The 24,599-nt window shown below is 47.7% G+C and overlaps 3 protein-coding genes across 3 annotated transcripts in view; all 3 read right to left on the reverse strand.

Moving 5' to 3' along the window:
• The window catches only part of LOC112104365 (transmembrane protein 136-like), an 8,210-nt gene extending 8,013 nt beyond the window's left edge, over positions 1-197 (reverse strand). The window contains exon 1 of the mRNA XM_024196651.3: positions 153-197. The gene's annotated coding sequence lies outside the window, so the exon portion shown is untranslated. The remainder of the gene's footprint in view (positions 1-152) is intronic.
• A 6,185-nt stretch (positions 198-6,382) lies between these two features.
• On the reverse strand, positions 6,383-9,871 carry LOC112104381 (transmembrane protein 136-like). The gene is made up of 2 exons (XM_024196673.2): positions 9,673-9,871; positions 6,383-6,921 (listed from the first exon to the last, which is right to left on the reverse strand). Exons 1-2 carry the CDS (start codon positions 9,869-9,871, stop codon positions 6,383-6,385), a joined length of 738 nt encoding a protein of 245 aa, XP_024052441.2.
• A 13,006-nt stretch (positions 9,872-22,877) lies between these two features.
• Positions 22,878-24,599, reverse strand: part of POU2F3 (POU class 2 homeobox 3) — a 57,638-nt gene continuing 55,916 nt past the window's right edge. The window contains exons 13-14 of the mRNA XM_024196671.3: positions 23,893-24,025; positions 22,878-22,917 (exon numbers count right to left, since the gene is read on the reverse strand). Coding sequence (XP_024052439.2) covers positions 22,878-22,917; positions 23,893-24,025 — 173 coding nt within the window. The remainder of the gene's footprint in view (positions 22,918-23,892; positions 24,026-24,599) is intronic.

A 24,599-nucleotide genomic window follows, 5' to 3' on the forward strand; every position in this document is an offset into this window, starting at 1 on the left:
GGGACCCCCGTGCGCTCCCTTTAGTCTAGAGGGATGAGGACCCCCGTGCGTCCCTGGGTAGCTGAGTTCCATGCGCCCTTGTCCCGGGGTTGCCCGTGCGCCCCAGCTGGCCCGGAGAGTTGGGGAGTCCCGGGCGCGCCTGGCGAAGTTACCTGGCCAGAGCTCCAGGCCTCAGCCGGGATCCTGCTCAGTTCCTCCGCCCCTGTAAGCAAAGCGTCTCTCGGTAACAGGAACCACAGAGCGCCGCGCAGGAGGCTCCGGCAGCCGGCTGCTGACAGAGAGGATCTCGGTGTAGGGTCGCCTGCTGGTGGGGAGGACAGACGGCAGCACGGGGACAGCTGAGCAGAAAGTGTGTGTGTAGGGGGAAGAGAACAAACTCCCTCCAGACCCCTATGTACAGGGGGGGGATTTATTTATTTTTTGGCGAGGGAGGGGCAAGAAACACAACCACCCCTCATCTGCCCTTGCCGCAGACTCTCCCAGCGCACAGGAGAAGAGGCTGTGACTTATATTGGCATGATGTATATTACAGCACTAGCACCCCAAAGACACCCCCTCTCCGAATCAGGGCCTTGTTGTCCTAGGCCATGGAGGAAGCCATCCCCAGGCACAAATTGAGGCAGGGAAAGAGAATTACTTAACCCACTCCACTCTATGTGCAGATCCACAGCGTGGGGAAGGAGGGACCACTAACTCCCACCTATATGCAATACACTGACCTAGTGAATGGCTGCATTACTGTCTCACCGGTGGGGGAACTCTGCATCAGCTCAGATAGCTGATGTTTGCCAGAAGCTGGGAATGGGCGACAGGGGATGGATCACTTGATGATGACCTGTTCTGCTCATTCCCTCTGGGGCACCTGGCATTGGCCACTGTCGGTAGACAGGATACTGGGCTAGATGGACCTTTGGTCTGACCCAGTATGGCTGTTCTTATAGCAACGACCTCAGCTGTTAGTAGGGATGGTGCTAGTTCAATCCCAACAAAACAATATACAGCCACCGGTCCTTACACAACAATTGAGGCCAGAGGAGGAAAGAGAGCCATACACCCTAACCCCAACGTCACGTGCCCAGATCTGGGGCAGCTGAGCATAACCCCCTTTCTCACCCTTCCTTCCCACGGAGCTCCAGGCAGCACAGCACAAAGATCCATCCAGTGATTATAAAACCTAGAGCTTTGCTTTGACTGGAAGCTCTTGGGGTTGGGACTCCTTTTCTCCTTGATGTGTGAACAGCACCTAACCCCACAGGGTGTGTCGACACGGTCCGTGGGATCCCGCACCACAGACTCAGTGTTTCCAAGCCCCCCTCTATACTGCATTGTAAACCTAGGCTTACAGCTGCTAGATCTGGAACTCACAGCCTCGCAAACAGGCCCCTACTGCACTAGGCAGATCTGCTGCTGTAGTTCTGCAGCTTTAGCTGCATCCACACTGCAAAGTAATAGGGCTTGGACCTACATATGTAGAATATTAGGGTTGGAAGAGACCTCAGGAGGTCATTTAGTCCAACGCCCTGCACAAAGCAGGACCAATCCCCGATTTTTTTTACCCCCCCGATTGAACTTACAACCCTGGCTTTAGCAGGCCAATGCTCAAACCACTGAGCTATCCCTCCCCCCCACACAGCAGGACTCGGGGTCTGATGACTTCCCCACCTCCTTCCTCAACCTGGGTCCTGTGGGCTTGCTGACCTGAGTCAGCCTGATTTGTGTGTGGAGAAAGGACGACTTGGGTTCAAACCTGAATCAGAGCCCAAACTTGGGGTGAAGTGTACACAGACCCATAGAGCCCTGAGCGGGGAGGGGAAGGGGCAGTAGATGATCCTACAATACATGTAAGTTATTATAATGTAGATCATCTGCCTCTTCAGGGGATGCAACCATGAAGGTTGCTGTACTAAAGGGTCTCCTTTGTATTAGGTTGTGAAAATGGTGAGCATTGCGATTTTTTTTAAACCATACTGAAGAACCCAGTGGCCTCTCAGGCTCATCACTGCACCCACAAACTCCTCCTCAGGGTAGGGTGTATGTTTCATGAAGGAGAGCGAGATGAAAGCGGTCCCCCTACATCTGCCACAAGAGAGAAACATTTATCAAGCTTTACCTAATGATACATTTAAGGCTGGCCAGGTGTGGTTTGTGCTGTAGAGCATGGCTCAGTTCCCATCTGCACTGTGCCGTGCATTATGTATCACTCAAACTTGGCTTTCTGGTAGATCAGGTATAGGCTCCTGTTACTTCAAGCAGCTCATAGTTTAGGGGTGAGGAAACTAAACCTCCCCTGCCAGGGAACCAACTTACTTTTCCCATACAGCTTTTTCCCCATTTCTACATGCTTGAGCCTTTCCTGCAGTAGGCAAGGCCAGTACAGGCCCTAGGCTCAAATCCTGTTTGAGAAACTATAACAAACTAGCAGAATCATGACATTTGATCTGCTGCTACCAGTACCATGGGCTGCAAGAATCAGTGTTGACAGCCACAGCCTAGGAAGTCTCAGTGCATTGCTTTGGAGGACTCAAGGAGGAAGACAACAGCACTGTGACTAGCAGTAATACAGCAGTGTTAAGGGCCCAACTGAGATCAAGGCCCCCTATCAGCCCAGGTGCTGCAGATAGAATCTTACGAGACAGGACAGACACAGGACATTTTATACCTATGCAGAGGAGAATTCAATTTTTGATTTTTTAAAAATAATTTCAACAGATGTTTATTTTTAAGCATGAATTTACATTTTCACAGTTGTACACAGTTATAATTAAGTTTTTTATGTTTATCAAATTCACAGTTGCAGGAAATTAGGAGGAATATTTTAATAGATGATGAGATTCAACAAGTGAATGCTTTATAACAGCTAAAACACAAATGGTCAATATCACATCAAAACATACAAAGTAAACATCCTTAAATTAAGCTCTGAAAAGTTCTCAAGCAGCATTTCTCTTACTTTGCCGATCTATAAATTGATTATTATGGATGGAAATGTCAGCTTTGGTGTAGTCAGTGAAACTGAAATTTACCAATAAAAAATCTAGTTCTTCCAAGCCTAATTATACTCATTTTATAGATGAGGAAACTCAGGCACAGAGAACAAGTGACTTGCCCAGTGTCCCATGGGAAGTGTGTGGCAGAGCCAGGAATTGAACCCAGATCTCTAGAGTCCCAGGACAGTCATTTCATCAGTAGACTGTCCTTCAACCTACATTTTAAACTTTTTTCATAATACCAGTTAGCATGAGGGTTGCAACATGCACAGTAATAGAACACTAGATTTGTTAGCCTGCATGACTTATAAATCTCAAAGATACTTCTTGTCAAACAGTGAAAAATGTTTATGGGTTGGCCCCCCTCAAATTACAAGCTGAGTTAGTTGAAGATTTCTGAGCACTTCCTTTTGATAAAAAGCCTGTAGTTTTATCTGCCACGTATCCCATTGTTCTGGGGACCAGCTTGTTTTTATTAAGGATCAAATCACTCAAAACGATAGCAGATTTAATAGTGATTTCAAAACTATCAGATCCATCAGCAGTTGCTAGTTTGGGAAGGGGATGGTGCATTATGAGACTTCACCATCTTCTTACACCTGCAAGAGAATATGGAGAACTATAAAGAGCTGCTAGCACGAGGACATTGGGACACAAAGGCCTCTCACATAGTCCCTCTTTTTAATGTTAATTGAGTGTTCCTTCCAAAGCATTTTACCAGGTTTTCCTAAAAAAAAGCCACCTCTGGGTTGGAAGTCAGCCGTGGACCACAGGGCACAGTCAGAACAAGAAGGGAATTTTAGAAGACCTCTGCTTTAGGCAAAGAGCCATATGACCTTTCCTGCCCAGCAAGAACCTCAGTTTAAAGGTCTCCTCTAAGACTCCCCCCAAAACCTATACACACACTGCATAGTACTTGCTCTAAGAACCGTATGGGCCCTGCTGAGGAACGAGTCTAGGTGTCCCAAAGCGATTGTAAGAGGACTACCTCCTCTGTCCTTTGGGTGACCCAAAACAGGCTGGATGCTTCCTAGTTTTATAACCACCTGTTTCGTCCCCTCCACCCGTTCATCACTACAGCAACATACAAGCGGACACTTTAGCCCAGTCTCTGGAGCATGAGACACAAAAGTCTCCTTGCTTGAGATCCTATATCCCTTGGACCCGCCAAACTTTTCCTCTTGCACTTCCTTCTTCTCCTTTAGCTCTTCGCAGTTGATGGTTCTGATTAGCTCATCGGCCTCCTGCCTAATTAAGCCATTGAGCACCCATCTTCCAATCAAGTCCACACCCGGGGGGCGAGGGGGGGGGTAATAGCAAATACCATAGTGGTCAGAGTGCTAGCGCTTGGCTCCTAGTCCTATCTCACACAGAGGCTTTGGCCATTAAGCCATACCCTACAGACCTGGACCCAAAGAGGTTCCGGAGTACAGCAGCTAGAAGGTCAAGGCAATGCATTTGCTTTAGGAAAGAGGTCAGCAAGCAAGCCCCAACTTGAGTCAGAGCAGTACTGGGTCCTACCATCCCATCCCGCGTTTAAAGAGAGACTGTGCACAGCAAATTTATGCTACAAAAGACGGTCACTTTATTACAAATCTTATCAGCCTGAAGCATTAATAATCAAACTCAGGCAAGGAGTTCATGCCTCATGCTAGTCTGTCCCACAACCTTAGCATAGCCAAGGACTCCGGCTGACTTGCATGTGTATTTCCTTGAAGATTCCATTTGTATTTCCAGCCATAACGCAGTCAGAATAAATTTAACCACCTTTGAGGCTGCACCTTTCTCTTGCTTTTCCTTCCAGTTCCCCTTCATTTTTCATCTCTCCTTGCAACTGCAGGTTTCCTTCCTGCCCCCACATGAGATTCTCCCCCCCCCCCTTACTCTCCTTCACTGCCCCACCTCTCACACATGTGCATTCCCCATCCCCCAGTCACCTGAGTGCACCACTTCCCCCACCCTCAACCCCAAGGCAGATAACAGCGCAAAGAGGGGCAGCCACAATAGGCTCCGAATAAGGGGGTGAGGGGTAGAAGACCCTTGATCACCACAGGAGCTGTATTCCCCACTATAGTCATTCATCCTGCCTTCAAACTCCCCCAGCAGCAGTGACACCATGGCTTTGATAGAGCATGAAGGCTCACCCTCCCCAGCCTGATGAAATTTCAGAGGGGGCAGGGAAATCAACCTAGGTAGCCTGAGGCCAACACCTGGCCATTCTTCCTCAGCTGCAACAGGAGAGGTTTTACAGCAGAGCTGAACTGGGAGCTGCTGTCTCCGGCATAGTGCAATCCACACAGTAAAGCCAGAGGGAAATAAAGTGCAAATGCAGGGAGATTAAAACATACTGGAGCCTACTGCGACAGATCCAGGGCAGGGCCCGGGAAGGGGCACTGCATTGAAGCCTACACACTTGCACATAGACATTTAACTGTCACACCTGCAAAACAGTGTCTGGTTTTCCTGTGACTTTAGCACTAACGAAGGATTCTGGCTTCACACCTCTGGAGATGGTTCATGTGCAGAGCAAGTATGGCATCGGGACAAGATTCTCCTCTATTATCCTTCCCCTGAAAGGATCCCTTTAGCAGCAGAGTGAGGGGTGGGTTTCAGTCTCCATAGCCCCTTCAGTCCATTGTCTTGCATTGCCGAGACGGCCAACGAGAACCACTCCAGCGGAACACCTCTCTATAAAGAAGTGCACTGAGCAGATGGGCCCAATTCTGATCCCACTTTTGCTAGTGCAACGCCAGAGTAACTCCACTGAAGTTACATTGCTACAAATAAGACCAGAATTGTGTTGTGTGAGAGTATAAATACCAATAGCAGAAGCAAGATTAAGGGGGAAGAGGCATTTCATGAAAAACAACCAGGCAAAGACATTGCCTCAGTTATTAGCCCAACTACAGTCCCATCCCTTCAAAAAACAACTTTGCTTCTAAAGATACCAGGCTCAACCACAATAAATACTTGGCATTTGTGCAGTGCCTCTCGTCCAAGTGTGCATTATGTTATTGCGTAGCTTGGGAAAGACTCCCCACAGACCTACTGCCTCTGAGAAGGAAGTTGGAGTTACAAAGTGTGCCCGGACTGTGCAGTTTGCCTGGAGCAGACTGAACAGCTCGAGCGGTATCTAGCCTCCCTTTTGAGACCGCATCAGTGCTGGAGAAGTTAGTACCGTCACACCCTTCTGTAGGATTCCCCATCAGCATTTGCTAGACACCTGCAGCATCATCTGATTCCGGCTCATCCAGCTCGTGACAACCAATACTAAACGGTCCATTTCACATTATTGCTGGTGTTGAACAGTTCTCGCTCTCAGAACTCGACTGCCCAGGCCAGGATTCCCAGTCCCTTATTGCCAGGTTAGCTACATTAGTCCATTCAGCACAAGGTTAATGAGGTGTCAGATGCCCATTGGTTTTCAGGGGCATGTCCCCGCCGCTCACACTCCTCCAGGTATGGTACTTTTTCAACACTTTCCTCCTAGCGAAGCTGCAGATTTCGATCATGAACCCCAGGGACACTATGTACATAGCCAGGCCTCCAGCCTTGAGTAGCCATATGGGGCTGGAGGAGACGATCACAGAATACATGATTTGGCCTCCCACCCCAATCCGCAGCACCATAAAGAGAGCCACAAAGGAGACATCCACCACTTCCCCAATGAAGCTGCAGTAGTGCCCGGTTTCCCGCAGGAACCAGCGGGCCTGCAGCAGCGGGTTGGTGATCTCGCTGACGAAGACAATGGCATTGATTTCGGTGGCTGACTTGCCGAGCCCCAGCACGAGCACCATGCCACAAATACTCAGCATGTGATGAGACAGCATGAGATCTCCTTCTGTCTTGAAGTACATGCACCAGCTGAGGTCAAAGATAAAGTAACCCAAGGTAAGGCACAGCACACGGACCTGGAGAGGCGTGTTTGGCGTCCCTGAAAGGAAAGACATGTGCATTAAATTGAAAAGAGATGCTCCTAAGGGCTCCATTTCTAAAAGGAAAGCTACACAATGGACACAGTTCACCAGACTATGAAAAACAGTGGCTGCTCACTCAGTAGATCTGCTCTCTGGGTGTATGCAGAGTCCGAGCTGCCAACTTGAGTGCGTAAGACACTCTTCCCCCAGATTTACTACTTCTGAATTCCATTATCACAGCACAGCCTACGCAGCTCAAAGAGAGCTGAAGTCGGCTCTGCCTCGTGCATCGTTAGTAGAACAGTTAGCTTTGCAACTGGAGCGAAGGTATATTCTGCCAATGCAACAACATAGGTGTAACTGAAGGCAAAATCTCCAACGCAGAAGTCAGAAAGAACCCAGCTTGACTCTCAGATCTCAGGTTAAGTCTGCAGGCAGCTGGCAGGTAGAAAGATATTTTACCTTGTAAACTTAGCAAGTATGACTAGGAATCTTTGAAAGACAATGACCTTAAATAAATAAAGCAAGACCAAACCAAGCGAAGGACCCAAACTGTCCTCTAATCCCGGGCTTGTTGGATGGGAGGGATTTTGTCCATCAAGAGCCCTCCCCCACACACAGTCCCCTTTCCCCATTTCTACAGTCCCAAGTGTATAGCCCTAAACATCTACCGTGCTGCACGCACTAATGGTAGCAGATGTTTCTGGGTCAAATTGAGAAGGCACAGACTGAAGAGGGGGAATGGAGGAATGCGGTAGCCCACGGGTTCCTTTAGGCCACTTAGCAGCCCAGGATGGACTCTTAAGGGACTACCAGACAGAACACCTGTGGTGCCATATGCTATGGACCCAACTCCTCCCATCCCTGGCATACCCACAGAGCCCTATGCGATGTTTGTGCTGGGGAATTCTTCCCTGGCAAGGTGCGGGATATGAATGGCCTCTAGAAGCCGGCTTGGAAATATCAGATTTTTAATCCGTAAATGTTGATTTCACTGTACACACACAAACCAGTGGCGTAGCCAGCTTTTAAGAGGAGGGGGAGCAAACCTAAAAAAGGCGCCCCCCTTGGCTCCTCCTCCAGCCACGCCCCCCCTTGGCTCCTCCTCCGGCTGCACCGCTGACTGCCCCTCCCTCCCCGCTCCTCCGGCCACCATGCTGCGCCCCCCGCCCTCCGGCCGCGGCTGCGGGGCCGGGCTGCATGCTGCGCCCCCCTGCTCCTCCGCCCGCGCGCCCGCCACCCCCCCATGGCTGCCGGCCACGCTGCGGGCGGCCAGCCTGCGCCCCCCCTGCTCCTCTGGCCGCAGCTGCCGGCAGCCATGCTGCGCCCCCCTGCTCCTTCGGCCGTGCTGCAGGCGGCCAGCCTGTGCCCCCCCTTGCTCCTCCGGCCGGCGGCCGCCTTTGGAAAGGCGCTGCTTTTGGGAAAAGGGGTGAGGGGAAGCGGCTGCTTCCCCTGCACCCCGCTAGCTACGCTACTGACCCACCAAAATTTTTCCATCAGTAATAATTGAAATTTACAGATAAGGAAAGCAAGAAAAACGCTGCTTGAGAACTTGTTAGAGTCAAAATCCAGTGATTTAAACTTCTGAATTAGGCTGGTTACAAATGGACCAGTGAATGAATAGTTCAATCAACAAATCATTTCTGGATTTAGGATATTTATTTTGTATATCTTGACATGGGACATGGACACTGTGGTTTTTGCAGTATTGTTGTAGTCATGTTGGTCCCAGGATACAACAGCCACAAGCGCGGGGGGTGGGGGGGTGGTGAGGGGATATCTTTTATTGGACCAACTGCTGTTGGTGAAAGGTACAAGCTTTCAAGCTCCACAGAGTTCTTCTCCAGGTCTGTGGGCCCTTGAGCTCTATGGAGCCCAAAAGCTTGGCTCTTTTAACAACCAAAGTTGGCCCGAAAATAGGTATTACCTCACCCACCTTGTCTCTCTCAGTTTGTGTTTTAACAACTTTAAAGCTTGAACTCTTTGAATCTCAACTTCTACTGTCATTAAATAATTATCTGACCTCCCTACATAGTTGTCCACAACTGTAAAAATTTAAAATTTATAAAAATACAAAAAAAAAAGCTTAAAAATGAACCATCGATATTACCCACCAAAATTAATCAACACTGAATTCTACCAAGCCTATTTATAAGCCACCAAAGCAGCAGGGTTGCACATGGGGGAGGGCAGAGTCTATCCCCACTAGAAAGCTCTCTCAGTTTAGGGGCCTGATACTTTAAGTGACAGTCAGGCATTGTCCTCACGCTAACAGCAGGAACCCCACTGACTTCCAGAGGATGAGCAAGACATGCAGGATGAAGTCAGAAATGGGAATAAAGAAAAGAGTTTCTTTATTCTTGATGAAGTCTAGAAATGTGCACAGCACTTTGCCCAACAACTTAGCCAAGGCCCTGCCCCAAGGAATTTCATCATACTGCTAAGTACAACAGGGGGAAACAGTTAAAAAAAGAAAAGAAAAGAAAGAAAGCCTGAGTGTGGGGATAGGCAGTCAGGGATTGCAAGAAAGAGAGATGGGTCTCAAGAAGGTCACAGGGGCTTGGCCTACAGGCAGGCAAAGAAAACGCGGCTCCAAGCATAGATGGGAGCATGAAAGAGGAAGACCTGGTGTAGACAGCAAGAGATAGCAAAGGGAGCTCTAAGGAGAGAGAACTAATCCTCCTGCACCGATCACAGGTAGGACAGAGACACTGCCTCTTTTCAGTGAGAAGATCACTTGTCCCAGGGCAAAACTCCACCAAACATACCTGCGTGAGTTAGAGGCCAGGGGCCATCGATAAAAGCAACGTAGCCAGAGAGGCAGGTGACAATGACCCCATGCATCAGAGTGACCAGCCGGCAACTCCACTCGTAAGTACGGTGCTTATTCCAATAGCAGAAACAGGCGTAGAGGGAGAGCCAGGCAGTCAGGCTGCAGGTCACCTGGAAAATGACGGAGAGCATCATCCTAGAATGGACAGAGAAACAACACTACTGGTGAAGTAATCCGTCTAAAAAGATCCCCACCGTCACAGTTAGCACTGATCAGCACCAGCTGCTGCACCCAAGGACTCCGATGGAAAAGACGCACAGAACCATCCTCAACCCTGTACTTTCGTCATCATACCCAACCTTTTTGCCCCCCCACATAGGCACGTTTGCCAATCAGCTTCTCCACAGGCCCGTTCAGGTTACTGAAATTTAAAGAGGTTTCACAAACAAGCACCTCACCCATTTCAAGCTGGCAAACAGAGGCACGGAAGACGGACACAAAATCCCCGTCCCTGCTCGCATCTTATCTTGACAGTGTTGCTGCCCCTTTTTTGGCATGGCAGAGCCAAGTGCTCAACAAATGGCTGCGGGTTTATTGGAGAAATCATTGTGTGTATGGGGAGGGCGCCTGGAAGCCATTCCACTAGGTACTGCACCAACCCACAAAGACGGTCCCTGCCCCAAAGAGTTTACACTCTAAGACTAGAGACTACGGGTGCCTACCACTGACAGGGAGAGCACAAGAAAATGACTTTTTTTGTTTTTTAAAATTGATCCCATGAGACTCACCTTATCTCATCAACAGGAGGCAAAGCCAGATCCGCTACATCCAATGCCTAGACTTCCACCACTTGCCTTAAAGTCTATTAGCTGGCTGCTCTAACAGACCACGATCCTCTGTGGATCAGCCAGCATGTTGCATGAAAAGTAGCCGGGTGGGGACGGTTTGGAGAGGAGAGAAAAGGTTTGACTGCGACAATGAGATAACTAGCACTCTGCGCGATAGTAACCACGTCAGCACAAGCCACGGAAAAGCCTTAGGTAAGCGGAAGGGTGTGTAGGGCGATGGGGACACAAAGAGAGGAGATGGGAAGTCAGTGCATGGCTGGGTGCAGACCTATTCTAGGGAGTAGATAGCTTAGGGTGAGAGGCAATTCCTAGGGCTTTCCCCCTTTAGAGTGAGCACACAGTCACAGCAAGACACACCACCTGCTTAATCGGGCATTAAAAACTCCAGAGCCATCCCTGGGCCAGGGCACAGCGCAATGAGTTGAATGCCATTCCCCTACCCACCACCGCCCCCATTCCAGCTCCTGTTCAGATGGGGGGGGGGGGGGGGAAGGAAGGCACATGGGGGACCTGATCCAATATCCAGTTATCTCCATCCTCCCCTGCGGCTGAGCCGGGGGAGGGATGGCAGCAGCAGCACACCCTGGTTAACTTACCAAGAGCCCGGGGGTGCCAGGAACCCAGCCGGGCTCCCCGGGGGACACAAGAGAGCTCCTGCCTAGAACAGGCGGGGGGCTCTGCGGGGGCAGCAGTGCAGGCTCCCCACTCCCTAGAGAGCTCCAGGAGGGTCTGAGCCCCCCAGCCAGGACACAGAGAGCGGCCGCGGGGAACCCCAGCCCTCCGGGAGAGAGCAGGAGTCTCTGCCAGGCAGCCCCAGGCCTGGGTGCTGGAATTAGGGGTGCAGCCACACCCCCTGGCTGGAAGTGGTTCCCATCATACACAGGGTTTACAGTTTGGTTCAATGGCTCTCAGCACCCCCGGCCACCTGCATGGCCTCTAACGCGGGGAGCCCCCGGAGTGTGGGCTCCCCAGAAGTTACCTGGCTAGTCCAGCTCAGAGCCGCCCTCTCCAGCGCTGCGCGTCCGGCCGTCGCTGGCCTCCAAAAGCCCCGGCGGGGCTCGCAGCTGGGAGGAAGGCGGCAGGGGCGGAGCTGGTGCAGACACAGGTTTTCCCCACTCGGGTCAGCAGCTGCGGGCAGGGAGAACTCAGCCGGGCAGCAAAGGGGCGGTCCTCTCCCGACCAGTAGGAATGGGGCTCGGGGGAGAACTCCCCCAACAGCTGTCCGGGGGGGGGGGATTAGTTACACCCCCAAAGGGTGCCCAGATCCGGAGAGCGAGGAGCAAGACCGCGCCCCCATGCATTGATATTGGGGAGCAGGACTAATCTCTATCCCCCCGCCTATCATGCTCAGATCTAGGGGTGCAGGGCTTGGCAATCGGAGACACCCCCCCTTCACAGCTCAGAGGGGGAGTTCCCCTCCCTGCCCCCACAGCTGCGATGGGGTTACCAGCTAATGCCCCCTTTGATCTGGCTTTATTTCGTGCCGTGTTTCTCATCCCTGCCAGGGGCAGGGCTTTGGGGTATGCTGTTTACTGGGCTACATGTGGGGCGGAAACTGGGCTGGCGTCGGGCTGGGGATAGGGCAAGGAAAGTGACCTTCCCCTTGCCCCACATCTCTCTCCAGCTGCCCCCATCCCAGTTTAGAAAGAGGGGGGCGAAACACACTGCTCATGGGTTTCAGAAAGGGGGTGGGGGTAGGCGGTGGAAGGAAAAGAAGGTGGAGAAGAAGAGACGGGGGGAAGAATGCAGGGAGGGAGGAGTGAGAATGTATCTGCTCCTGGTGGAGGGGTGGGATCTATTGTTATTTTAATATGTTCCAGGAGAAAAACAGATGTAATCACTAGTTTGGTCTGGCTGGGGAGAGGAGGAACTGGGTCCATCAGCTGGACAGGCACTGGTTAGAGCTGGTCATTCATTTTGTCAATCCCTGCCCCCCATGCCCCTGGTTACTATTATCTGACTGGCTTTCATACAGACCTTGGCCCTGGGTATTTCACAGGCAATGTGAACAGATGCCTGGATCCATAAGTAGTTTCCAAAGGGCCCCTCCAGCTTTCATGAGGATGTGTTGAAAACTAGGAGCTCTGTTTCCTCTGAGAGCAAGGCCAGTCCACTGTAGAGTTACCCTGTGCCAGGATGGGGCAGCAGCTGTCTGCCTTAGGTACTTCAATGGGACCCTGGCACCATAGTGTCTGAGAGCTGCACTCATGTCTGTGCCACTAGGGTGCTTGGGGGGCACAGCCTAGAGTCCCGGGGGGCACTACTCTGCTTCTTTTCCAGTGAGTTGTGGGAAATCTTGTCTGTCCTGGGCATAGGGGAGGAAGCGTGGGAAGGCATTGGAAAACTAGCAACACTCAAGTGATTGAACCTGAGTCCTCACTGCCGCGTGGGTGGATTACAAGCCAGAGTGTGAGCAGCCCTCCGGCTTTGGCCTGTTCTGCAGCCCCACCACACTTGGGGAAGAGGTTTTGTGTGTGGACAGGAGGGGCAGAGGGGCAACACGTGAGTAAGAACCTATGTTAACCCTGCAGTGAGGATAAGCCCTAAGTGACTTGCCCAAGGTCATAGAGAAAGTCTGTGGCAGACCAGTGACTTGAACCCCACAAGTCCCAGAGCAGCACCCTAACTCTGGGACCATCCTCCCCCTTCTCATCGGGACTTTTAAGGGATTCTGGTGTAAACTCAAGGGGGAATGTTTACTGTGAGAGAAGTAAACAAGGGAGTTATCAATAAAGAAAACAAAATAACAAAATGTGAGCAAAGTGCCCGCACCTTTCGCAAGCCTGCTTAGGCATGGCTGTGCTAAAAGAGCAGCTGCAGGAGGGGACCCTCTTATTAGTTATTAGCTAACTTCTAGGAGCTGCTTGGGTCTTCAGGTGGAGAGTTTGCAGCCTCACCCATGGGGCTGTGCAAGTGAGACAAGGCTTCTAGGGTATGTCGATACCTAATCACAGGCTGTGAGTGCAGCTGGTGCACACACACCTGAGCCTGCTTTAATCCAGTTCGCTCTGGTATGGGAGCAATGAGGCTGTGAGGCTTCAGTGAAGTTTAGCTGCTTGAGCAATTCCCCAGGGTTCTGGCTGGGCTTGCACAGCGTCACAGCTCTGGTACCTGACCTAACAATGTAGACATACCCTGAGACCAGAGATTCTCGGGACTTCTTCAAAGTTGGAGAACATCTCAAAGTCTGGGTCCTGGACGCCTCCCTCCCTTTTGCAGTCACGTGAACATCCCCATGGCCGCCACAGCAATGGGAAAGTCACGGTAGGGCATAAGAGTTTAAATGTAGTTTTTAGCTTCTTTTAATGCAACTTAGCAGCTGGAAGCAAGGAGAAGGGCCAGCAGCATGTGACAGCGAACACCCTACAGACCACCCGTCAGAGGTCTGCAGAGCACAGTTTGGGGACCTGTCTGAGACAACAGCAGGATCAGGAAGAGAGCTTCCTACAGAAAAAAATTTCACACAGAGCAGCTCGGTGTTGACTGACGTTCAGGGCTGCCCCACCTCAGTGGTCTTTTCCTCAGAGGGCTCTTTAAACATCAGCTGACTACACACGTGTATATAAGCTTGGAGTAGCAGCACACCCAGGCACCCACAAACACAAGTCTGAGGGGGCTTACCCAGATGTCTTTGAAGCAGAGGCTCAGAGTACAGCAGATAGTTCACTCTTCCCCACCTTCTGGGATTCAGGTCACTGATGCATCCGTCCTGAGAGGTAGATGGGGAATGAATCTTTCTCTCTTCTCTCCTTGGAGAGAGGTGCTGGGACAGAGGCTATTGCCAAGACCAGTTTCAGGCATATGGGTTTCTCCGGTCAGCTAGTTCAGGAGATGGTTATCTGAGCTCTCCTAGCCTCTGCACCCTGAGCAGGTCTGTTTGTGGACGTTTGTCCTCTGCATTTTTTAGATGGTATTGTAGGTGGTGACAGTCAGGCTTGTCAAGCTGGAATTTCCTGCCCCGTGCTCTGTAGTCTGGGTCCAAGATACCTAAAAAGATCATCCAAAGACCCCGAAGGGCAAGTTTGTTCCTCTGGCACAATAGAACTCTCAAAAGAGTAAAGCTCATCTGTGCAGGAGACAGACCCTTCCCTAGGGGCAGCCCAAGACAGTGGAATGACTTCTCCCAGGAACTAAGGACCACCCCAAACCTTACCACCCTTCACTCCATGTGTAAGGTGCATTTCTTTGACCTTGCCTTCTCCAATATAAACACATAGGGGTATATTTATTCAATTAAAAAAAAACCCCTACCAATACAAGACACTCCACTGCACACACTTCTTCCTCTGGGGAGCACATAAAAGCAAACAACACATGACCGATGTGTACTAATGTTGCTTAACACACTACCAGAGGGTGCTCAGATACTAGAATTATCAGTGCAGTGTAAGACCCTATAAAAAATGGAATAGAACCCGGACCTTGCTGAAGGCGAGTGCTTAGAATTGTTCGGAGAGAGCTTGGGAATAAAAACCTTTCTCCCTAGCACTGCTTATTAAACAACAGGACATGTGTGTTTTCCCCAATCAGTTCAAGGCACCTAAAAGATTCCCTTAGATAGTATGTGTGTCCATAAACATAAATGGCCAGTTTTATGCTGTGAGCTTTCCAGAGCAGAGACTGTATGTACAGCACCTAGCACACTGGGGTCTTAACCTTAGTGAGGGCAGTAAACACTAGTATAATACAAATGATAGTATAGGAATACTATTAGCCAGCTCTCTATGAAGATTTTACTTCTGTCTATACTTGAATGGTCATAGTATTAAATAGTGGACATAAAAAGGGGGAACAAAATATTTGCATGTATTTCATTTTCATACAATATGTTTATAAGTTTTCTCCTTAACTCTCAGAGCCCACCCTCCAAAATGTACTCATTGGTGGAACTTGGAATAGACTCAATTATTTAGAATAAGTTTTGGAGGTGAAATGTAAGCACTGCTTGTTAGTTTGAAGTCAGATATTGATCTTAGTTATAGCTGCGAAAACTCGGAGCAACTCACCTTAACTTCACAGTGAGAGTCATTAACCACTGAGACAATTTACTTCGGGATATGATGGATTCTCCCGCAATTGACGTATTTAAATCAAGAATGGATGTCTTTCAAAAAAACGTGCCCTAGCTCGACTACAAGATATGGGCTTGATGCAGACATTACTGGGTGAAATCTATGTCCTGTGTGATGTAGGAGGTCAGACTAGATAACAATAATGGCCCCTTCTGGTCTTAAAATATATGAATCTATAGGTTTGTTCTAGATTTTCACAGATGAAAATGAGACTGGAAGCTGGTGCTTTGTTTAGAGTCTGTTCAAGAAGCTTGCTTTCTGTAACCCTAGCAGTTCCAAATATATGGGAAATTCATCAGGCTAAGGCTCAGATCCTTAACTGAGTGTAACCAGCATACTCAACTGACTGCAATAGAGCGATGCTGATTGATGCCAGCTGAGGATCTGGCCCTACATTGAGAGAGTAGCCGACACAGGTTAGAACATGGGGAGCGTAATGCAGCAGTTTAAAGTGTTTTTTGTAAGGACGTTGTAGACTTGGAGACCTAAACTAGATAAAGGGTCATATACTCTGGAAATTCCACTGACTTGAGTGAAGTTGCTCCAGATTTACAACTGTATAAATGAGAGCAGAATTTGGACTTGTCTAAATGGGGAAATTAACCAGAATTGCTCCCCCTTTTATTCCAGAATAAGAGTGTCCACATGGGGAGCTATTCTGGAATAGCTATTGTGCTTTAAATTCACAATTTACCTTAATCTGAAATAACTTTCAGGTCATAGACAAGCCCTTAATTTCTCCTTTGCACACACAAACAACAGATTAATAGACTTCAGTGCCCACCATTGGAAAAGCAGGTCCCCTTTAAGGTGTCTGAACTTGGACACCAAAAATCGAGGTACGCAAACTCACATGTCACTCTTGACAATCTTGGCCATGTTATAAGAATTTTTTTCCATATCCCAAGGCAGTAAAAGTCCCATTGACTTCAATGGGGCCAGGATTTGTCTGTCTTTATTAATGATTATTTATATTACTATAGTGCCCAGGAGCCGTAGTCATGGACCACTACCCCATTGTGCTAGATTCTGTACAAACACAGAACAAAAAGATATCTGCCCCCAGGAGCTTACAATCCATCTTGTAGACTGTAAGTTCTCTAGGGCAGGGATTGTGTGGGTTTCCGTGCTTTAAAGCGCTGAACACATTGCTGTTATTACAACTGAGGTTGGGGCTTCATTGTGCTAGGCACTGTACATACACATAGTAAGGGACAATCGGTGCCCTGAAGAGCTTGGAGTCTGAGTAGACAAGACAAACAAAGGGTGAGAGAATAGAAGCATTATGGCCTCCGTTTTACAGGTGGGAAATTGAGGGCCCAAGAGATTAAGTGACTTGCCCAAGGGCACCCAGGAAGTGGCAGAGTCACAACCTGAACCCAGATCTCCCGAGCCATGGTCCAATGGTTTAAAGACAAGACTGTTCTTCCTGTCTGATAGCCTTTAAATTATAACATCACTTTCATAACAGTAGTAACATTTTAAGTCTTTGTCTTACAGAGAAATACTCAAATCCCATTCCCATGACATACTTGCTTCCATTGTGTAGTAGAGTCAAATGAATGTTTAAAAGGCCACGCATCCTACAGTGGGAGGAGTTTGTGCAGCTCCCTGTATATCAGCGGAATGACTAACATCTGGTGCCATTTTTGATATGATCAGAAAACAGTCATCACCTTTGCAGACAGGAAGACTTGTTGGGTCAAGTCACCTCTTTCAAATTACAGAGCAGTATCTAGTCACCTTTGCCACATTTTACATGGGCACGACTGCCGCTTGAAATCAATGGTAAACTTGGGCCAGGCCAAATTCTTGTTGTCTTTACTCAGAGTCTGCAGCATACCCAGTGCAGATGGATGTCTGCAGATCATGTTTAGTTTTGTCATTAAAGAAATTACCTAGATGTTTCCGCCTTTTATCATACTCCCATATTTTGTTGCCCGGAGCTTCACAGGCATTCCTGAAGAGCCTAAGAATTAAAGGCCATAATTCTTCCTAGTATACAGTTCTGTGAGTGTGTCCCCTTTGGGTGGGGGGAAGAATCTTGTTCCCAAGCTCTGACATCCTCCTCATTTCTCCTGGTGCAATTCCTCCTCTCCCAGGGCCTGAGCCTGTGAGGTCTGAAGTTCACACTGTGAACTATCTAGGAGGATCTGGCCTCCAGGACATATGGTAGGTGGATCATTGTAGTCACAAATCCATCAGCCCCATCTCTGATCCTCTCGTGGACCATCACTTCTCTACCCTAGAACTCCACCCCAGACTGCAGTGCCAGGAGCCCCGCAGAGCTGTAGTGACATGCAGGGGTGCAAGCATTCTATATATTGTAGGGTTTGGTGAAACTTTTCCACTAACATTCCTCCCCCCCCCCCCCCATGGAAAGACGGGGTTTTTGAACTTTTTCATGGAAGAAGTCTGCTTTCTTAGATTTTTTTTTTTTAAGCTGACAACTCGAAACCCAAACATTTTTCAGTTTTCAGCCAAAAATTGTTGGCTTTCAAGCAGACCATTAGCATGCGTTTGGCTTGTCTGTTCTTTTTACAAAAAGTCTCAATTTTCTGCTGGAATAAAACCCCATTTTCTGACCAGCTGTAGTGCTGCATCTGCTGGTCCTATCCTCCTAAAGTCAGCAGACCCACCCCAGCTCTGCAGTAAGTAGGGGTCAGGGTGCTGCATGGGTGCATGCAGCACCCTGATGAGATTTCGGATATTGCCTCATTCTCTCATTAACACTGTGCAACCATCCCACCCTCCCTAACATTCCATCTCAGAAAAGGCGTGTGAGGGAAGATTTTTAGGGCTGTCATTTTCTACATATTTGTACAGTGCCTAATGCAAGAAGATGTTTACCTGTTAACCTCTAGGCACTACCACAATATAAACATTTAATAACTTTTGGATTTGTATTAACTCTCTTCCTCAGGATTGTGTTTTTGTTCTGAATTTGTACCACGCTTAGCAGAGTGGGGTCACGGTCCATGTCTGGGACTCCTAGGTGCTATGATAATATAATAATAATGAGAAATAATTCTGCAACCAAAACAGCTACCGACTGCCTAGCCTGGATTGACTAAACTGTTTATGTGAAGCCGATGGAAATGAATCAGGTCAACCACTTAATTATAATGTTGTATGTAATCTAATTATGTAGGAAAGAAAACAAAGCTCCTGCATGTGAACAAAAGCAATGAGCGCACTCTGGTGGTGTATGTATGCACATTTAAAATGTTTATTAAAGTTAATGTTTAAAATTAAATATACACAAGTTAAGAGGGAAGGTACTGTACATCTGGGGTGCGGCTTGAGTTATGAGGGATTACAGGTATCAGTTACAAGGATCACGAGAGACATACATATCACATAACCAGCATAGACCCAGATTGGGGTGCGGGAGTTTTTAGAACGGCAGTGGATAAGTGGGCTCGGGTAAGCCACCCATGGAATGTATTAAGAGTCCAACTCAGTATCGGTGTCGCGAATAAGTACATGGGTGGGGTGTGTCCCTTGGTTTGTCAGGGAAGGAAGTGGGTTATTTCCCTGGTCGGCGGTCTCCATTACTCAATGTGGTATTGACGGTGTCCTGTGATGTGTTCTGTATAAATGTCTCTGGACTACCTGATGGTGTCGGACACCATGAGCTGTCTCATGAGCCGGACGTAGCGTCGCTCGACTCCACACGCTCTCATATATATATATATATCTCTTCCAAAACTAGTCTCAGCCAGAGATTATGCGGACAAAGTCTCCATTGGGGGCAGCATTAGTACAGGATGGTTGTGGGTAAATTCCACCAGGTAAATGTGTATGAAAGAACTGCTGAACAAGGGTTCTAAGCTCCCTGGCACTGAATGGGAAGAGCAGGCACTAAGAATCCAGCAGGATTCAGCTCATAACTTCTGCATTATTTGTCCACGTAATCTTTACTCATTTCTCAAAGTGGCGACCCCACTCCAGGGTTGAAAGATCATGCATTTTAATGATGGAGGTAAAAATACTCAGGTTTCCAGTTGCTAGCTAAATGTACTTGGAAACACATTCAGATTCAAACACATCTATTATAAGCCCACTAGCTAATCAGGCATGTTACTAATAATGCATTAAATGTGGGAATTTGAAAAGTGCCTGCATGATTTAGGAGCACAAGTCCCATTGAAAAATGTATTGAAGTTGGATTTTCAAGATCAGTGCTGTTTGTTACCTTTTGCAGCTCCCTCATCTTGGATAGTGGAACTAGGTTAGTCTATTTCACTTTTGCTTCTGGTCAGTTTCACTGTCAGGTTCTCATGAATTAGCACAAGGCTGCAATATTCAGGTGGCAGATTCTTGCCAAGAGAACTATTTGAATACAAACAAAAAGCTGTTTTCATTGATGTTTTATAATAGACTGAAAATATTTCTGTTCATATTAGGTTTCCAATGAAAACAATCAAAATGCTAGGCCTAGAATACCTTAGAGTGTCTCTTTAACAGAGTCCCATGTGCAAACCAGAGGGCTCATTTTTATCAGTCATAGAACCAAGTTCCCTGTATAAAAATATACTGTGGTATTTTAGTTATGGCCTCAAAATACAGTAGTTGACAACAGTGTGTCCTGTAGAATTCTGTAGGATTTTAAATTGCTAGGTGTCACCTTTACCAGTACTTTTTGTCCACATTATAGTCTTAAACCCATAAACATATATGCACCAATCCTGCACTATCAAGGAGGGCTTGGTGACTGCTGCACCTAGTGAAGATAATGTGTTTCCACACAGGTGTTCTGTTGTGCACAGTTGGGGCCTTATGTTTAGGAACAGAGCACGCTATTGCGAGAAATCCCATTGAAGCTAATGGGACATTTGACAGCAGTAAGGGTAGGGAGTATTTGCAGGATAATCCTCTGAGGTTGAGCCATGCAGGCCACAGCAGGGTTTAAATGCAATTGTTAGAGTGCGGTTTCCTTGACCAGTGTAGAGTTTGTTTTTCCCTAGGGAATCCAGTGGTTAAATAAATGTCCCCTTTGTCTCTTATAGCTCCATTTGTCTAGTACAGTTCTGGGGAAAAAAATCTCTTTCCATACTGGCAAGGGAAACTATACAAGGACTCCACTAGCAAGAGCCACTAAGAAAATTCTAGCCATATTATGCAAGGGGCCAAAAGTAGAAAGCTTTCTGGACATATTGACCCGGATTTCTCTTCTGCCTTTTTACCAGTGGTATATAGGTCACTTAAATTAATGGAGTCATATAGTTAGAAGGTACTGGAGAATCAGACCCAAATATTTGGGGCCATATCCCCATCTGGTATAAATAAATGTAGCTCCATTCAAGTTAATGGATGAGATCTGGACTTTTATTAATTATTCTTATTCTTATTATTGGAGCTGGTTGAAAATTTTCTAGTGAAACTTTTTTTCCCCCTGACAGAAGATGTCTTTTTGACCAAAATGAACAATTTTGCAAAAAAAATTTTTTTTTCATTTTATTTGATTTTTTTTTTTTTAAAAAATTATGAATAGATATTTTTCAATTTTTTGGGAAAAAAATTTCATTGGAGGGGAAAAAAAAAAAACTCTCCACTCTTTATCCCCTTTTTACTTCAAAATATTTTGTTGAAAAAAAAATGAAACCATTCACAGAAAAGTTTGAATGAAACCATTTTTCAGTCAGCTGTAGTTATTATTAGAGTTTCTGGTTTCAGGAAAAAAAAAAAAAACCAATGAACCAGAAAATTACAGAATAAGGTTCTATAAAATATACACAGCTGAAATATACAACGTTTGCAGGATTGAGTTCTATGTGTGGAAGCGATTGAGAAACCCTAAAGATCCATTAATTCATTGTGGGGTACAACCCCAGAATGTAGAGCCTTTTGGGGAGCTTTTAAAAACAACATTGAATCAAGGAAAACAATTGTTCAAACCACTAATGAAACAGGATTTTTACTCCTAAAAATGTAGCTAGTGTTTGCCTAAAAATAACCATCAGACATCAGAAAAAGAAATAGAATTAACATTGCAAACCAGAATGTCTATTTACACTTTATGAACCAGAGCTTCAGCTGGTGTACATCACTGGAGCTCTACTGAAATCATTGGAATTATGACAATTGACACCAGCTGAGGATCTTGCTCAGGACTTTGTAATGTATTTCATGTCTTAATTCTACTCTACAAAATGAAATATCTGCTCCTTTCAGATAGATGAGCTGTGAAATAAGCATGATTTCCCTGTTGATACTCTGTGAAATTTGTTACATTTTCTATACTTTGGTTTTTAAATGAAATTGAACAATACACACACAGAAAAATAAAATCCTCAAAATTCACACCTGAGTTATACAAACTGTCCTCCCAGGAATGGAAGAACATACCACAAAGAATGGGAAAGCTATTTACATGTTAATAATTCAGCAAAAATGCTCAGCACGTACACACACAGATACAAACTTAGGCAGGTCTTGTTGTTTGGACGCTGATGAAGCCCAATGGATAAATAAGAGGGAAGCAAAATAAACACGAGGCGAAATCCTGGGGCAAAACTCCTGTTGGCTTCAAAGGAGCCAGAATTTCACCCATGATGTCTAAGAGTGACAGCAGTGGGGCGAGGATTGGAGCTGAGCAATGACCGGAGCAGTGTCTTTACAAATAAGGTGCATTTTTTTTTAAAAGGAAAACAAAAAGGTAAAGAGGCACCTGGCTCTAAACATTTAAAGAATGCAAGAAAAGAGCTTTAGGAAAGGGGCAAACCATTGCGTAGGTTGAGTAGGGAATAAAGCACAATGACATTAACCTGGGAAGTCGATAGGATACCAAAGCTCACATCTAGATGCAGGCCTTTGGTGAAATGACCGTGGTAACCTGGGTTCAGTTCAGGGGTTTCTGGGATGTGGGTGCGGACGGAGGGGTGTGGGGTCAGATACGGCACTGCAGACCCTTCTCATGGGAAGCTCTGAAATGAACTAGGAGAAGGAGGAGTGAGATATGGAAATCCATCCAGATTAGCTAGTCCCAGACAATACAGAGCATCGCGGAGATCCGCACGCATTGGACAGTGTTTGGTGCTGCTATGGCTAAGTGAGGGATTGTTTTGGTTAACACCTAGAAGGGTGTTAAATTTCACTGCTGGAGTTGAGAATCTCCTGGGAGGCTCAGTTACAGCTTGAGTCTCTAAACAGTTCAGCTGTGCTGGGCTCCCATAAGCAAGACCTTCCTTCTGCTGCACTTTGAAGGCACCGTCGCTCCAAACTTTGGTCCATGGCTAGAAGTCAGGGCTCCCTTTGTGCATGATGGAGCAATAGCCTCAGTGGAGGTAAGTGGGTTGATTCCATCGGTACCAAGTTCTGAAAAACAAAGGAAACAACAAACACAAATGCACCGTTATTTTCCTTTCCCCTGAAACGGGAGCCCATCATTATTTCATCTGTAGCTCTACTTAGCCAGCAACCGATCCTCTAAACCCAACAGGGGATTCACAGCAAAACTCAGGGTGGGTTGCACTATAACCAAGCCAGTCTTCTCTGAATGGCCAAGAAGCATCCGCCATGCTCAGATTTCATGCACGCGGAGTCACAGGGGCAACGTAAGACCAGATCCTGCCTCGTCGCAGGTGTACAGGATCAGAACAAGTTCCTCCATGATTCAGGAGGTACAGCAGCTGCTGCAACACCCAACACGCTCTGGGTTTGCTTTCTGCTAACTTGTCGCCGCTATCATGAGCAATGCTGGTTGGGAGCAGGAGCAGCAGTGACCCGGGGAGGAGAGGGACACCAGCAGCAGCACTGAACTTAGTAGCGGGGCATGTGATGAGAAACAGCTAGAAGGGCTTCGCCCCAAAGCATGGGGAATCTGCTGGGGACAGAACAGACAAAGAAAATGTATCCCCAGGGCTTTAACTGTGGGTGGACACAGCGGGTCAGTCCCCGGGAGGGCAGCTTGGATGCGGAGGAGAGGGTCTAAGTAGGAGCAACAGCAAAATAAATCTTCTCCTCTTCCTCTCTCCTTTCCCCCACTGTGCCTACCACATACAGGAGGAAAGCATCACAGCCCCCTCTACCTGGTCACATGCTGAATTTTTGCTGGCAGGAGATTTCAAAGAAATGTGGCCTTTTCTATAAAAGTCTGGAAGCAGAAAACAGCCATTCCCCATGGACTCTCAGAGTGAGCATGAAACCACCACAATGGAATGAACCCATCTAACTTGGTTTTTCTAAAGCCCATCACTACAGTATGCAGCGAGCCCTGAATGTTCTTCTCGAGGGTCCTGTTTGCTCCCCCACGCCCTGGGCATTAGTGCCAGGTGCTCCCCATCGACTTACCCAGAAGGATTGAAGTTGGACGAGTTCATTGTGGCTTTGGAGTTGCTCTGGGATGCGCTGGGGCTGCTGGCATGGAGCCCTGTACTGGGGGATGAGGGCCTGCTGGTGTTCCCAGGGGAACACGACGATGTTACTGCACGAGAAGAGAGACAAGAATGAGGCTCACCTCTTCTTTCCTACTGGGGAGCAGGCGCATCTGTCCCACTGCTCTCCTTATTCCTTGGCTTGCTGCAATAGCGAATGCATGTTAACCGTGCCCTGGTCTGACAAGCTAGACACCCCTACACAAGAGGTCAGGGGGCATCCTCCCTGCAGCAAAGCACAGCGATTGGAGCACATGGTTCCTCCAGTGTGAGATCTGCCAGGTCTCTGCTGAAGAGACGCCAGAATCTCCCTCCAAGGACACACCCCGTGGAGCATGTTCCCAGCCCCAAACCCTCTGCCAGAACTTGAAGGCAGCGGCAAGGTGGGTGGGAGGGAGGCAGTTGCTTTTGGGGATAGAATGGAAGGAAGAGAGCAGAAAGAAGGGGGAGAGCTTGGGTGAGAGCAGGTGAAGGAGTTTAAAAAGATAAATAAATCCCAAGCTGGGGAGTTGAGTCTTGTTCCAAAGCCCTTCACATTAGCACAGAGAGACCTGAGCCCCTATTATAATTATCATCATCATGCCTAGGACCCCTAGTCACGGAACAGGACCGCTCTGCGCTAGG

Source organism: Terrapene carolina, unplaced genomic scaffold, assembly GCF_002925995.2.
Source record: "Terrapene carolina triunguis isolate 2854851 unplaced genomic scaffold, T_m_triunguis-2.0 Scaffold374, whole genome shotgun sequence".
Lineage (NCBI taxonomy): Eukaryota > Metazoa > Chordata > Testudines > Emydidae > Terrapene > Terrapene triunguis.

Coding starts and splice junctions, on each gene's coding strand:
- LOC112104381 (XM_024196673.2), bottom strand. CDS start 9,871: ATGATGCTCTCCGTCATTTTCCAGGTGACCTGCAGCCTGACTGCCTGG. Junction 6,922..9,672: donor CTGGCCTCTAACTCACGCAG/GTATGTTTGGTG, acceptor CTTTCCTTTCAG/GGACGCCAAACACGCCTCTC.